Source organism: Enhydra lutris, unplaced genomic scaffold (assembly GCF_002288905.1).
Source record: "Enhydra lutris kenyoni isolate GAN:26980312 unplaced genomic scaffold, ASM228890v2 scaffoldscaffold34, whole genome shotgun sequence".
NCBI lineage: Eukaryota > Metazoa > Chordata > Mammalia > Carnivora > Mustelidae > Enhydra > Enhydra lutris.
In genome coordinates, this window is record NW_019154118.1 from 25,496,394 (window position 1) to 25,513,448 (window position 17,055).

Here is a 17,055-nt window from a genome sequence, read left to right on the forward strand (position 1 = left end):
AAGGGAGGAAGCAGCCTCACCACTGAGCAGAGAGCCTGATGCGGGGCTCGATCCCAGGACCCTGAAATCATGACCTGAGCCAAAGGCAGAGGCTTAACCCTCTGAGCCACCCAGGTGCCCCTAAATTAAAACTTTAAGAAGTTTTTTTAAAAATATGCTGACCCATGTTCTAGTAGATGACACTAGCCTATTTTCCTTCTGTTTCTCCTTTTGGAAAGCCAAACTCCTGATAAATAAACTAACTGAGGATTTCTTATTACATTTATAGTATCTTAGTCAGAAGATTGAAATTTCATTGTATTACTGAAGATAGTTTTAATTCAAAGGTAAAACATTGTCTCCAGCCTTCTTCTCTCTACTTGCTGTTGAATTGGACCAGACAATACATTTAAGAACAAAACAAAAACCATTCCTCCCAAACGTCCTCTTTGTTTGTTTTCTGTGACTCTGTCGAAAAAAGTATCTAACGTAGGCATATTTGTTGTGCCTGAGTTTTTCACTTCTCACATCTCCATTGCCATTAAATATTCTTTTATAACCTGATATTAATGGTGTTTGAAAATATTTCCAAGTAGAAATTATAGAAGAAATGTATTATTCTCCATTCATTACTCTGTATATGCAGTGTCTTACGGGTAAACCATCTAGTACCTATTCTAGATATTAGAACATGCACAGGACTTGAGTTAAATACCTTGAGGGCTTTAATATTAACCAATATGGAAAATGAGAAACCAGTCTTTGTAGGAATGGTAGTTGTGCATTCTACTTTAAAGCTTTGCGAAGATACCAACAGCTGCCTTTTCTAAGTCACCACCTACCTGCGAGTCACAGCAGAGAGGGAATGAGCCAGATGACCTCTTAGCTTTAGGATTTGGCAATTATGTGGATGGAACTGGAAGAGAACTTGCGTGTTAGGAATAATTCCAAAGGAGGTCACTTTTTAAGTCAACAAGCTTTCCACTGTCTTTTGAAAATGATGAAAGTGTTTCTGAGCACAAAGTGAAAATCTTGACTTACTTTAATGTTATTTTTATTCTGGAAGAACCTCATTATACTTATTTTTCAAGCTCTGTGTCTTGGTAGTTTCATAAGTGTTTATCTGCTTCATGGGGTGGGGTGAATTTCCCCCCCACCCCCAAGTAGATCCTTGGCTTCTAGCAGAGATTTACATACTGCTAATTCATTCTGATTCTTTGTTGACTTATATTTTATGTGGTGAGGATAGCCTTTCTTTTTAATGCCCATTTTTTTTTTCCTTTCTGGATCTTAATTTCTTTGCTTGCATGAAGTTTGTGTGAAGTTCATGGAAACAAACAAGGGATATCTGTGTGTTTGCTGCAGAGCAGCTGCATGTTCCTAATGAACTTGTCAAGAAAAGTATTCATTTTTCACAAGGCTATTTTATTGAGATTTCCTGTGAATTCTTCCTGAACTTTTAAATAGTATGATTTTAAGTTTAATTTTGTAATAACTAATTGAAAAGCACACTTAGGGATTTCTAAAACTGAGGAAGGTACATGTCAAGGAAACTTCGGGTTTACCCAGAGACCTTCAAACTCAAGGACAATTACAGGAAGTCAGGAGTGATATCTGGAGTATAAAAGGGGAAAATTCTAATATTCCTGGTGGTTTTGTTGTTTTGCTTGTTTTTTACCATGAGTGTTTTGCCATAATTCTGTCAGTATCTCTCACAGCTGTTCTGGCAGGACGGCAGGTTCTCCCTTCTGTGGCCTGTGGGGAGGGAACAGAGAGGCCCCTGGCAGCTCCTGTCCCTTGTGTACCAGTAGGAAAAGTCCGGCGGTCACATCACAGGCTGTTGAGACTCTTGGTGTGTAAGTTCATTTCCTACTGGTGATGTCACAAATTACCACAGACTTAGTGTTTTAAATGAATGCATATTTATTATCTTATAATTCTGGGGGTCCCAAATACGAAATGGGTTTCATTGGACTGAAATCAAGGAGTTAGCAGGCCTGCATTCCTTCTGGAAGCCACAGGGAAGAATCCGTTTCCTTCCCTTCTCCAGGTCCTAGAAGCCTCCTACATTGCATGACATGTGGTTCCTACCTTTATCTTCAAATCCAGCAGTGTGGGATTTTCCAGGCTTTCTCTGACAGTGACTCTCCTGACTCTTTCTTACAAGTATCCTTGTGATTGCATTGGGCCCATGTGGGCCCATTTCAGGATATCTCCTCCTTTCAGTATCCATAAATTGACTGCACCTAGGAAGTCCCTCTGCCATAGGAGGCAAATAGGGGATTAGAACACTGACATATTTTAGGGCCATTATTCTGCCAAATACAGCGTAATGTGAGCAGAAGGCATGGGCAGCGTCATCACAGATCGCTTCCTCAAGTTCTCTCTTTCCCTCGAAGTACTGTCGGTTAGTTGATGTAGTTCTGTATCATTGTAGCCATTCCCACTCATGATTGACATGTGCTGGCCTTCTTCAGATGACAGAAATATTCTCCCGGAGCCTTCTGTCCTTTTTTCTTTGACCACCATGTTTGGACAAAGCACTGTTTTTTGGAAGACAGAAGAGGCTGTAGTGTTTGACTCCTTTTTTCTTTGACCACCATGTTTGGACAAAGCACTGTTGTTTGGAAGACAGAAGAGGCTGTAGTGTTTGAAGAACCTTCTCTTTGCCATGCATTGGGTTAGGCCCTTTACGAGCCTTCTCCTAGTTCATCCTTCCAGTTGTCATGAGAGTCAGAAATGTTAAATTACTTGCCTGGGGTTACAGAAGTCTAAGAAGCAGAGCTGTGGTCGACTCCTTGACTGTCTTTTGACTTTGTTTTTTCTTCTCTAGGTCATACATGTTTATCGTATATTAAAAATGTAAAAATACAAAAAAAACAAAGGCACAAAACAGCTACCCACTTCTCTGCATTTTATGTTATATACTGTTTTGTAAACTGATTTTTTTCTTATGCTTTTCCTATAACATGAACAACTCTAAGCCCTAATTTTAACTGCTCTATATTATTTAATGATGACCACTATCTTTCCACCATACTGTATTATCTCCTTCCAAGTCATGCCTTCTCAAGGACACAATATAAAATACATATAGTTAAATAGATGTGTGATTCAGTGTCAAAAATGCATAAGTGCCAACTGTATACTAGGATCACGACCCACTTGCATAATGTGTAGTGACAGAATTAGGGATTGGAGGGAAAACTTGCAAGGACACAGATCTACTTAATTGATAAAGCCAGAAATTATGGACTTTTTCCAATCAAGGTAGAGTTCAAACTCTGAGTGTGTGTGTGTGTGTGTGTGTGTGTGTGTGTGTGTGTAGAAAGGAGAGAAGAAAAGATAATAGTTAATCCTGTATAAACTTTGAAATGAGGTTGATGAACTATTGTTAAACCCATTTTTTCAGTTAATCAAAAAATGAGATTGTCTGGGTTTAGTTTATCTTTGGTAAATCAGTAGTAGTAAAGTCTCAGGTTATAAACAAAGCTCTATGTAGATGGGTATGCCTCTCCCTGTTCTGCTTTGTGAGGGAAATACAAGAAACCAGATCCTTATTCTCTTTGTAGTCTAAGGAAAAAAATGGTACCTTTTCTTTCCTGTTTTCCCCAAAGACAGGAAAATAGTTGGTTTTGATTATAATTGCTGGATGTTATGAAGAGCTGTCTGGCTGAAAGGTTACCAAATGAAATGTTTCGCTTTGAGAGTTAGGTCATTGCCTAAGTAGTTCTAGAGTTGGAAATTTATTATATACATTTGTCTTAGAGGGGTGCTTAATTACTGTCATGTCTCAGAGCAGGAGAAGGGACTCAGGAACTTTCTGATGCCACACTGTGCTCATGTGTGATTTATCTGTTTGTTTAGGTACCCAGAGGCTTACCTTACTTCGCTGTGGATTTTGGCCTCCAAGGAGGGTTTGCCCATGTCATTGAAGATCAGCACAAATTCCCTCATTACTTTGGAAAGGTATGCTCACAGATTTAATAAAATTCCAGGGGTTAGCAATTTGGTAACACTTTTCTTCCAAAGGGAACTTGAAACTTTGGGCACAATATAGAGTGAAGATGGTGAGTACTGTTCCATCCAGTTCTTAGAGGAAGAAGCTAGAAACTATTAAGAAAAATATTCCAGAATATTCATAACAGTCAGGATTGTCACTGGGCAATCCAACATTTACAGACACGGTCCGGGTGCTGGTGGTTGCTTGCCTGTGGAGCCGGCCAGCCTTGTGCCAGGAAGGGTGACAACCGTCCATGCTCACAGAGAGCTGCTGGTGAGCGCGTCCTGTTCGGAGCACTCCGTTCTGGAGCTGCTGTCGCTCTGGTCACCTTATGGATGAAGAGGCTAAGCTTCAGACAGAACCAGGGGTGCAAGCTCCTCTCGTTCGCAGTTGCAGTCGACCCCCTCACGCGTAGCGAAGTGCCTTGTGGTCTGAGAAGAATATACACATTGTCTCACTCCATTCCCAGGTACCCGGGCCGGTGTGCGAGGGTCGCTCTAGACTGCCAGTACTTGTCGTCACGGCAGAGCGCCCTGCGGGGTGCAGCCCGTACGTTCAGGGCCTGCTGAGTATCTGGGAAGTGTGTAAGTTTGTATCAGGGACTGGAATGAAGATCATGTGACCGCTGAAGGAGTAATACAGTCTGAGCAAATCATAGTTCCAGAAGTGCCTTTTTAATCAGGCGTAGCTCAGGTCTTTCTGCTCATGTTTTCCAGAAATTACTGTCTCCACTGGTCCCTTTGTTTGTTTGTCAGTGAAGAAGGTTTCCTTTTCCATGAAGCTTTTTCTGAATTACCCAAAAATAGACTCCTCTGTTATTGAGTCTCCATATAGTCTGCTTTGGTGTTTACCTCATCTGCTTTCTAAGATGGTTTTGTGCGTAGTTTGGCTTTTCTTCCTCAGCCCCCCATTCTGGGCTCAGTTCTCGGAAGGCACGTAGCTGTATGCCAGTTCTCTTGGCATCCCCTGCGGTACTTGGTACTTGCTTGAACACGGTAGGTCCTCCTGGTAAACAGTGTTAAAATGTTGTCCAAGATCTCACCACACAGCCCTGTAGGAGACCGAATGTGCAGAATATAACCGTGAGTCCAGCGTTTTCCTGTGTCGCCCTTACGCATTACATGTCTCCCCCATAACCTTGTGTGCATGGATACCCACAAGCCTAAGTCGCGTTTATTTCTGTAGCTAACAGCACAGGAGGAGAATCATGAGGAAATCATGCAGGATAATAAGCAGACTAATGAAAATCCATTTCTTGCAGGGCTTTGGAATGTGACTTTTAAATGAAGGTGATTTATAATTTTTCATTCTTAATTTATTTAGATTAGTTAAAGTATGATTTTGTTTCCTGATAAAAGATCTCCAGCTAATAGTGGAAGAGGGCGCCTGGGTGGCGCAGTTGGTTAAGCGAATGACTTCAGCTCAGGTCATGATCCCGGAGTCCTGGGATCGAGTCCCCAATCGGGCTCCCAGCTCCATGGGGAGTCTGCTCCTCCCTCTGACCTTCTCCCCTCTCATGCTCATTCTCTCTCTCAAATAAATAAATAAAATCTTCAAAAAAATAGTGGAAGAAGCTTGCTTATAAATATACGGGGTGGCAGAGAGAACTTGAGCCTGAGCTTGGCCTGCGGTCCAACAGCACAGTTCATAGTTGCTGCGTGTTGGTTACCTTCTTTCCACACCTTTCCCAGAACAGCTCGGAAGGACCAAAATAAGCAGATTCCACCGTCTCTTTCTGCCCTGTGCTCCTCTCTGGCGGATGTACTAACAGACAACAAAATGGACACATTACGTGACAGGAGACACAGCTAGCACTCATAGAATTAGACGGTTTGCGTCGTTAGAACTAATTGAAAACGAAGATTTTTCTCCTCCAAGTTTTTATTTAAATTCCAGCTAATTAACATACAGTGCAAAATTAGTTCAGCTGTAGAATTCAGTGACTCAGCACCTGCATACGACACCCGCTGCTCAGCACCTCAGGTGCGCTCCTTCATCCCCATCACCTGTGTCCCCCACCTCCCTGCCACCTCCCCATCAGCTGGTTCTTTCTAGTTAAGAGTCTGTTTCTTGGTTTACTTCTCTGTTTTTCCCCCCGTGTTCATTTGTGTCTTAAATTCCACATCTGAGTGAAATCGTACAGTATTTGTCTCTCTCTGACTGACTTATTTCCCTTAGCATTATACTCTCCGGTTCTATCCATGTTGTTGCGAGTGGCAAGATTTCATTTTCATTCTTTTTATGACTGAGTAATATTCCACTGTGTGTGTGTGTGTGTGTGTGTGTGTGTGTGTGTGTGTAGACCGCATCTTCTTTACCCATTCCTTAGTCGGTGGACGCTTGGGCTGCTTCCATAGTTTGGCTCCTGTTGATAATGCTGCTGTGAACATCAGGGTGCATGTGCCCCTTCGAATCTGTAATTTTGTATCTTTTGGGTAAATGCCTAGTAGTGCTATTGCTAGTTTGTAGGGTATTTCTATTTTTAGCTTTTTGAGGACCCTCCATACTGGAAAATAAGATTTTTTTTTTTGCCTGAAACTAATATGTATGTAAAATTTGAACATCCTCACAGAGAACTACTGTTTAGTAGCAGAATAAACAGAAATAGTTTCCTTCTGTTTTCAGACCTGCGTCTGTATTTTTCTCATTCTTTACAAGGAAATCATTGGTGGGATGCTGGATATAGAACCAAGACTCTGGAGGAAAGGGATCCGGGAAAGCTTTGAGGATCAGAGGAAGAAAGCCCTGCAGTTTGCTCAGTGGTGGAAACCATTCGACTTCACCAAAAGTAAAAAATGTTGAGTCATACCTTTGATTTTTTAAATTTCTTCTTCACATTCCTTTCAGTTTTATTTCCATTGTCTCTAATTACACTGCTGACCTTACGGCCAGAGAGAGAAAAAGTCGCGCGCTGGGTCTCAGACACGCACGCATCACTGGGTCGTGTTTCCTGCCTGCCTTGTGCCGCAGACTGCACTGTAGCGACTGGGCAGGGGGGCCCCGCCCACGTTCCTCTTCTGTACCTGCTACGTCTTGTGTTCTGAACTGTGCAGTCGAAGATGTGGAAAGACTTTTATGAACAATTATCTGGGAGTTGTAGCAGATCATTGGTTCAGAGGGAAGTGGGTCTACTTCAAGGTTGTGAAGACTGTTGTCTGAATTCTCTTGAATATTTTAAACCAAATTGGCGTATTCAATAGTAATTGCAATTTCTTTTCACAGCATCTTATAGAAAGGCTCTTACTTTTCTACCAGTCGTCACGGCTCTTCTATTTTATTAAAGGAAAAAGAATGTCCCAGGAATAATAAAGAATTCAGTGAAGCATAATGTGTTCATGATTTGTTTTTATTTCTGGATTTTTAAATAGCATCTTTGAATTTGGGGAATTTTAAAAGGTAATTGTTCCAAATAACACAATTATTTGGGTTTTGAAAGTTAAGAATTTAAGCCAAGCTGTCACTTTGGGGTTGTATTATTACAAAATCGTAAGTAACGAGAGAATTCTAAATGTCCAGAGCCCTGTGTGTTGCCCTGCACTTGATCTGAGCTGCTTCATTTTTCCTTTGTTCTCACACTTGGCGTCAGGAGGAAGCCATGTACTTATAAAATATGACCGTGCTGTAAGAGTGCACCTGTTTTTTTAACATGGAAGATATTTCTGTTATGACCGGTTTTCAAGGATACTGGGTTTCGGAGCTGACCGTTGACATCTGGTCATGAAATGTTGATGACCTAGAGTCAGTGTGGTGCATACTGCGGAGTAACTGCTAACTCCCTGCGGGTCTTTTCAGCATCGGCATCAGGCTCTTTCCTGGGTGTGTTAAAAAGTGTTTATGTCCCAACTGTAGTTTTAAAATTTCACATGTAAGTTGAAGTTTAATGGTTTCCATTTCTCAATATTTGCAAGTTGAATTTAATTATAATTATCAGATAGATACTTACTAGTGTTGTCTTTACTGCTGTTTCCAGATTCTTGAGCTTTACTGCAGGGCCTTAGAGGAATGTATAATGTTTATTTATTTAATCTGTGAGTTAACAGTTGTTTGCAAGGCACTTTGTTTTGTGCTGGTAGCGCAGGAATGAAAAGTACTTCCCCTCCTTAAAAAAAAAAAAAAAAAAAGAAAGAAAGAAAAGTACTTCCCCTCCTTTATGGTATAGTCTAGTGGAGAAGGAGAAACGTTCATAAATAATGTCAGCACAAGAGAAGTTCTCCCCCGCTTTTTAATTTAAATTCAGTTAATTAACACATAATGTATTATTTGCCCCAAGTGTACAGGTCTGTGGTTCATCAGTCTTACACAGTTCACAGCACTTACCATAGCACATACCCTCCCCAGTGTCCGTAACCCAGCCACCCTCTCCCTATCCCCCATCTCCCAGCAATCCTCAGTTTATTTCCTGAGATTAAGAGTCTCTTATAGTTTGTCTCCCTCTCTGGTTTGTCTTGTTTCATTTTTTCCTCTCTTCCCCTATGATCCTATTGTTTCTTTTTTTTTTTTTTAATTTAAAAGAAACTTCATGATTCTTTAATTTTTTTTTATTATGTTAGTCACCATACAGTTTTTCATACAGTGTTCCATGATTCATCATTTGTGTAAAACACCCAGTGCTTCATGTAATCTGCGCTCTCCTTAATACCCATCACCGGGCTCACCCATCTCTCCACCCCCCTCTCTTCCAAAACCCTCAGTTTTTAAATTCCACTTATCAGTGAGATCATAAGAAAATTGTCTTTCTCTGACTTATTTTGCTCAGCATATAATACCCTCTAGTTCCATCCACATCATTGAAAATGGCAAGATCTCATTTCTTTTGATGGCTGCATAGTATTCCATTGTATATATGTACCACATCTTCTTTATCCATTCATCTGCCTGTGGACATCTGGGGTCTTTCCATAGTTTAGCTACTGTGGACATTGCTGCTATAAACATTGGGGTTCATTTGCCTCTTTGGATCACTACATTTGTACGGTCAACTAATCTTCAACAAAGCAAGAAAGAACATCCAATGGAGGAAAGGCAGTCTTCAACAAATGGGACTGGGAAAATTGGACAGCCGCATGCAGAAAAATGAAACTGGACCATTTCCTTACACCACACACAAAAATAGACTCCAAATGAATGAAAGACCTCAATGTGAGACAGGAATCCATCAAAATCCATGAGGAAAACACAGGCAGCAACCTCTTCAACCTCACTGCAGCAACTTCTTTCAAAACATGTCTCCAAAGGCAAGGGAAACAAAAGGGAAAATGAACTTCTGGGACTTCATCAAGATAAAGAGCTTCTGCTCAGCAAAGGAACCTGTCGACAAAGCCAAAAGAATGGACAGAATGGGAGGAAATTTTGCAAATGATAGATAAAGGGCGAGTATCTAAAATCTATAAAGAACTTACCAAACTCAACACCCAAAGAACAAATAATCCAATCAAGAAATGGGCAGAAGACATGAACAGACGCTTCTCCAAAGAAGACATCCAAATGGCCAACAGACACATGAAAAAAATGCCCCACATCACTGGGCATCAGGGAAATACAAATCAAAACCACAGAGAGATAGTACCTCACACCAGTCAGAATGGCTAAAATTAACAAGTCAGGAAACAATAGATGCTGGTGAGGATATGGACAAAGGGGAGCCTCTTACACTGTTGGTGGGAATGCAAGCTGGTGCAGCCACTCTGGAGAACAGTATGGAGGTTCCTCAGGAAGTTGAAAATAGGGGCACCTAGGTGGCTCAGTCATTAAGTGTTTGCCTTCAGCTCAGGTCATGGTCTCAGGGTCCTGTGATCGAGCCCCACATCAGGCTCCCTGCTCAGTGGGGAGCCTGTTGCTGCTTCTCCCACTCCCCTGCTTGTGTTCCCTCCCTCACTGTCTCTGTCAAATAAATAAATGAACTTTTTTAAAAAAGTTGAAAACAGAGCTACCCTATGACCCAGCATTGTACTACCAGGTATTTCCCCCAAAGCATGAGAAGTCCTAATGCAGGGTATGTGCCAAATGTAGCGGAGTGCAGTGCTGAGGGACTATTTCACATCTCCTGGCTGAGTGGGGGACTTTGCTTCCTATTTTACTGAGAAAACAGAACCACATCAAAGAGATTTCCAACCACATCTGTCAGCATACCTGCATCTGTGCCTGTGTACTCTACTTTTCCTCGGGCAACATAAATTATTTTGTTGTTCTTATCTAGGTCTGGTCCACTCATTTATGTTCTGGATTTCATCCCTTCACACCTACTCCATTGGCCCTACTCTCCCTGTGTTATTAGGCTTTTCCCTCTCTGGAAGATTATTCCTTTTAACATAAAAATATATTACAACAACAAACTCTGGCATCATATCCCCCCTAGCCATATTTCTTCTCCAGTCAACAGCAGAACTCATTTCAATGATATCTGTGTCTTCTCCTTCCATTCTCCCCCTGTTCTCAGTTAGACTTCCTCCTCCCCATTCTACTAAGACATCCTCTGTGTACCTTCCCCACGGGCAGATCACGTGGCAACTGCTCTGTGTTCCCCCGGCTCTGTCAGCAACGCTGATGGACTTGAGGCACCTCCTTGTTTCTAGAGCACTGTCTCTTATTTCTCCTGCTTCCTGACTGGTGGCCTCCTACCAGCCTCCTTCGCTGGTTCATCTTCATTTTCTCAGCCACTAAGTGTGGAAATGCCCATCCTCAATTCTTTTCTCTATCCACTGTCTCTCTCCCAAGGTAATGCCATCATTAAAATGGTCTTAGACACCATTTTTAGGTTAGTTCATTTATCCAACAAATATTTGTTTTCTGTATGCCAGTTACTGTTCTGTGTGCAAGGAATACATTAGTGAATAAAACAAAAATTCCTTCTTTGAGGAGTTTACATTGTATCAGAGAAGATAAATAGTAAACATTAGACGTGCTAAATAAATTTATCCAGAAACTGTCAGAAGTGGTAAGTGCTGTGGAGAAAGGAAAAGTGGAACAAGACAAGTAAGATATCTCCCAAATTTACGTCTTCATTTTGGACCTCTTCAGTGAGCTCCAGAATCCTATATCTAAATATCAAGTTGACCTCTACTGTATGTTATCTGTAAGAAGGTTATGCATACTGAACTCCCGATTTTCCTCCTGTTCCAGTTACTTATCACAACTACTTTATTGTATCTTGTGGTTTTAGAGGTGAGGAATTAGATTCGGGCTTAGCGGAATGGTTCGCCTCTGCTTCATGGTGTTTGTGGGGCCTCAGCTGGAATGGCTCAGACATTTGGAGATGACTGGGGACCATATGTGTAGGGCCTCTGCTCTTCGTACAGTGTGTGCTGGAGCTTGAGTAGTTGAAGTGGTCCTTCACTCCCAAGTCTGGTGCCTGGACTAGAATCACTGGAAGAGCTTGGGACAGGCTGCTGACACCCTCTTCTCATCCGCCAATTTAGTGTAGTTGGGCTTCCTATAAGTCTTCTGATTTCTGTCCCAAAGGATGATTCCAAGACACAAGAGGTAGAAGGTGCCACTGTCTTAGGCCCTGGGATTGGAAATCAGCACAGCTTCATTTGGCTGTATTTTGTTTGTCACAGCTGTCACATAGCCCATCTGCCTTCCACAAGAAGAGTCTTAATGCTTACTCTTGATGGGAGTAGTGTGGCCACCTTTAATCCACCATAGTCTACCCTCTGGCTGCAAATTTACTCTTCTCTCACATTAAAAATATATTCAGATCCTCCTCCCAAGGAAGTCTTATCCCAGTAGGGCACTAGGCTTAGGCTTGAGATTCAGGATCCCATCTACCCAAGGCTCAGACAGAGATGAGGCTCCTCATGGCTTCATTCTGAAGAGTCATGAACTTAAGAGACAAATGATCTGCACCCCTTACACACACACACACACACACACACACACACACACACACACCCCAAACATACTGTAGTAAGAAGCAGACAATAACTGGTAGGCACATGATGGAGAATTTGAGGCACATGCAGTCACAGTTCACTAGTTCTAAAATTAGGTCACGCAGTATGTTGCCAGTTGCTTGATAAGGGCTGTGGTCCTGCTTCTTGGGCAGGGGGAGGGGGATTCCATGGGGCTTTTTGCTCTGCTCTGTGTACTCTTGGTTCAACACTGAGTCAGCCTTTCTTTTTCATGAAGAGCTGAAGACTGATGCTTCCAGCAAAGACAAAGTAACCACATTATCTTCCTGCCTGAAATGACCAGAAAGCAGACAATATACCCGAAATAATGGTTTTTAAGACCTGGTTATCAGGTACGAAAGTATAATGATTCCGAAGTGACGGGAAACAAGTGAGACGAGTCCCGTGATGGCCCTGTGCTGTTGCTCCGAGAGAGATCTCATCTTACGGTGCAAGCTGTGGGACTCCAGGCAGAGCTTATGGAACAATCCAGGCAGAGCGTTGAGCAAGTAGAGCTGTGAGTCTGGGGGGACCAAAATAGCAGGGCAGGTTATGAGAGGAGATCACGTGCAAGCATGAAGGCTCCCCGAGACCAGGCAAATACGACACACCCAAGAGGATTCAAAGTCACATCCCCCACGAGCAGGAACAGATGGTTTCAAGACTGACCAGGATGGGCAAGCACCCATAGTGGTAGTGTGGAGCATAGAATAATTATCTCAAGCCGTAGTCCTGACCCAGCCTTGACAGACCAATCTTGAACACAAGAGGCAGAGGAATCAAGCTGTTTCCTGCATGCAGAACAAAGCTCAAATTAAAGATATTTTATTGTGTGAAGAAAAACTGTGCAGCTTATAATATGTGAAGACCAAGTAAATGAGAATAATAGCAGAGAAGTGGGATGGGGGAAATGGAGGTAGACTTTCGTAAGCTTGCCATACAGACTTGAAGTGGTACAGGAGGACTTGAACGTGGGCTGTGATAAAGATGTAGTTATGAACTGTAAAGCAGACCCTAAGATAAAAAATTGAGCAAATAGAGATTTGTAGCAGTAAGCCAACAAAGAAGATAAAATGGAATATAAAATAGTATTTGACCTAAATGGAGGCAGGTGAAGGAAACAAAGTACAGGTGGGACAAATGGAAAACAAACAGCAAGATGATAGAGATGAGCCAAAACATCATAGCAGTAATACTTACTTTTTATTGCTGTGTAGCAGGTACCACAAACCTACCCTCTTAAAACCACACATCTCACAGCTTCTGTGGGTTAGGAGTTGGGATACAGCTTGACTCGTGTGGAGCCTGAACTGGGAAAGGATCCATTTCCCCCATCCGTGTGGTTGTTTGCATTATTCATTTCCTTGCAACAAGGACTTAGAGTGTCCATTTTGCCAGCTGCCCCATGCTACTATAGGGCATCAGCTGTCCCTTAGCATGGGGGGTTCCCCACCATGGCCCCTTGCTTTCCTCACAACAGTAGGAAGGAAGGAGATGATGGCACATTGGCCCCTGATGTCTTTCACAACACAATGACGTCATCACACGAAATTACATATACCTATTGCCATGGGGTCATGGGTTCTGCCCACACCCAAGGGCTGGGGTCACTCAAGGAAGACCACCATCAGAACATAACAGAGGCCACCCTAAGAGTCTGTCCACCAAAAATATGCCACATCACATTGTAAGAACCTTAAAACTTAATTCTTCAATGTCTCTCATCTTATTCTTTGTTGTCTTACATTTTATTCCTGTGTCCGTCATCATCCACAGGATACCTTGTTACTATGTTTGCTTTAAACACCTACTTCTATTTTAAAGTATTTTTAATGAGAAGTTGGTTTTATATTTATTCCAGTATTTGCTGTTTTTAGTACTCTGCATTCCTTTGAGTTGATCCAAATTCATGTTTGGTGTCATCCGAGTAAATGGGCATAAAGTCTGTCTGATTTTTCTTCAGGTTTGCCTCATCTGTTTCCTGCTGTTTCTTACTGATTGATTGATTCTGTAGTGATTTTGTTTGTTCTTTTTGTCCCCCTGCTTGCTGACGTTGTTATAGCTGTGAGTGATCTCCTTAGCTGTTTCTTTTTTAAAATCATCTTGTTTTTGAGTTTTAGACATTCAGATTTTTGTCAAGTTTCTCAAGAAGCAATTTATAGAAAGTCCTTTCTTTTGTGTGAACTTTCTTCTAAGTACGTTCTTTGTAGTTTGCTTGCCTTGTTCCAATTCATTCATAGTTTAATTCTTTCACTTACGTTTTGCCATAGTGTGTATACAGAGTGGCCAGGGTGTTTCTTTTCCTCTTGCTCATACTCGGAGTCCGTACTTCATAATGATGGTTACGGTCTTATTTGTACATAGATACTCAGGAGTATAGTTTATTTATTGTGAATTGTGCCTTTCAGCATTAAATGGGGGCAACTACAGGCCCCTGAAGCATCTCTTGTAGGACTGTTGCCAACCCATTAGTAACACCTATTTTGGACTTTATAAGCAATGAATAAACACTGTCTAAAAGGATAGAGTTACAAATTTTTATTTATTAGAGCATGCATGTGATGGTGGAGGGGGCGGAGGAAGAGAGAAAATCCTCAAGCAGACTCCCTGCTGAGTAGAGAGTCTGACTCGGGACTCGATCCCAGAGCCCTGAGTTCATGACCTCAGCTAAAGGCAGACATTCAACCTGCTGAACCCCCCAGGTGCTTCCCCCCCCTTGTGTCTTTAATCCCCAGGGTCCTTGTAATCCTTGGTCCTTTGGATACCACTTATAATGTGAAGGTAGAACTCTGGTTCTGAATTTATTTATATTCTCTGCTTTGAACATGAATTAATGTCATTACTTGTAGGATACATAGAGATCATACATGACACTGGCTCATTCGTTTGTTTGGTGTTGCTTTAATAATTAATTCCGATTTGGCCACTGGGTTGCCTGTTGTGACAGCTACTTAGTGCTCTTTAAAGGAACTCAGTAAAAGAAATACTGTTATTAAAATGACAGCTGTGAAAACAATTTTTTACGTGTTAATATAGTGTTAGGTTTAAAAAGGCAACACTACATAGTATGCGAAAAGTCATTTAAGTGGGTGTAAAAAAGGGAAACTTTCTCAAATGGAACTATTAGGTGTCCTTTTAAAAACCTTTCAACAATAATGTAAAAGGGAGAAATGAGAAATTAGAGTAACATCACCTCAGCGTGGCTGGATAGCACTTAAATCAGTAGGACTCTGCTCTGGATTACGTAGGATGTTGCTGGAACATGTTTCAGTTGAGAGGTAGTAAAAAAGGAACCTTACTCTTTTTTCAAACACTAGAATCTGAAGTTTTTAGTTTGTGTGTGAAACTCTTTTGAATTCCTGATGATCCTTTGCTTACTTTTGTTTCACTTTTAAGACAGAACATATCAGAATCCCTGTTTGTGTTTTTATTGTGGTCTCATGAATTATGTCATTTTTCCTGGAAATTATAAAGATAATACAAAAGGAGGACTATGAAATTAGTCATTACCAAGATGACATCACAGTGGTTGAATTTGGTTAAACAGATAATTCCTAGAGTACTTTCCTATTTAGATAAAAGCATTTGCTCTTCCAAAAGAAGTTTTAGATTCCTTCCTGGATATTATAACACAGTCAATAAGCCAGATGTAAGTGGTATACTTCTCTGAACTCAACTAATTAATTTTGTCTGTTTTTTTTACCCTCACATTTTTCTTAGGACTCTTCTTAGATGAGTGACAGTTCACAAATAGCTTGGGGATGATGGTAGGGACAATGATAGAGCTTTTCAACCTTGCTGAATGCTATAAATAGCAGCAAAACAACTAGAATGCAAAACCAAAGACCCACAGAAACCATCTTCAAAACAGAATATTCCCCTAGCCCCCAATTATAATCAGCTTGTAGGGACAAACTGCCATCATTAGTAGTACCTGCGTGATATCAGCATCTGGACTAAAAGAAGTGGAGGGGAAACAAGCAACATCCCCAGGCATAAAGGAACCCCCAAATTGCCAAAAAGTGCTTCCTACAGAGCATGACCGTTTCGTCTGAAAAGAGCAGCAGAAACTGGGAACAGAATCCCAGTTATGGGTGCGTGTAATGGCATCTGATGGCTCTGAAGTTAAAAAAAATAAAATACAGTAAGATCCTCTGGCTTTTCCCTCCCTTTGAAAGTAGAGGCAGACTTTCTTCGTCCCAAACAGTAAGTGACAGAACATTATCTCAGTTAAATCCCATGCAAAGTTTTTAGAAGATGAGAGAGAGTAGGAGCCAAACAATATTCCTACAGCCAGTGAGAGTTCACAGACAGACCTGTCCCCAAACCGATGAAAACTGTAACTCAGTAGTTCAAAATGAGCTTAAAATTTTAAGAAAATGGTAGAATGGGGAAGAAACAGCAGCATATATTAGGACAGAAAGAAATAGCAGAAATGAAGTGAGTGAAGAATGGAGGATTTTTCCTTTTTCCCCCCTTTCTTTTTTTTTTTCCAATTTAAAAACAACATGTAGTGTATTACTAGTTTCAGAAGTAGAACTCAGTGATTCTTCAGTTTCATATAACGCCCAGTGCTTATCACATCACATACCCTCCTTAATGTCCGTCACCCAGTTACCCCATCCCCCCACCCCTTTTCCCTCCAGGAACCCTCAGTTTGTTTCCTATGGTTAAGAGCCTTTTATGGTTTGTCTCCTTCTCTGATTTTGTCTTGTTTCATTTTTTTCTCTCTTCCCCTGTGATCATGTTTTGTTTCTTAAATCCCACGTATCAATGAGATCATATGGTAATTATCTTTCTCTGATTGACTTATTTCCCTTAGCATAATACCCTCTAGTTCCACCCACATTGTTGCAAATGGCAAGATTTCAATTTTTTTGATGGCTGAGTGGTCTTCCATTGTGTGTGTGTGTGGACACACACATCCCACATTTTCTTTATCAATTCATATGTTGGTGGACATTTGGGCTCTTTCCATAGTTTGGCTATTGTGGACATTGCTGCTATGAACATTGGGGTGCAAGTGTCCCTTCAGATCTCACTGCATTTGTGTCTTTGGGGTAAATCCCTAGTAGTACAATTGCTGGGTTGTAGGTTAGCTCCATTTCCAACTTTTTGAGGGACCTCCCTACTGTAGAAAGGAAGATTTCAATGAGAGCTGCTAACACCTACAAAGGATTCAGG

At 41.4% G+C, this 17,055-nt stretch overlaps 1 protein-coding gene across 2 annotated transcripts in view; it reads left to right on the forward strand.

Annotated features, from left to right (window-relative positions):
• LOC111153918 (CWF19 like 2, cell cycle control (S. pombe)) overlaps positions 1–17,055 on the forward strand; it is a 162,646-nt gene that overhangs the window by 113,934 nt on the left and 31,657 nt on the right. Inside the window, exons 17-18 of one of the 2 annotated variants that reach the window (XM_022513231.1) lie at positions 3,847–3,948; positions 6,641–6,779. In XM_022513231.1, coding sequence (XP_022368939.1) covers positions 3,847–3,948; positions 6,641–6,779 — 241 coding nt within the window. Of the gene's footprint in view, positions 1–3,846; positions 3,949–6,640; positions 7,311–17,055 lie in introns of those variants that run through there. The other variant, XM_022513230.1, reaches the window with a different exon arrangement.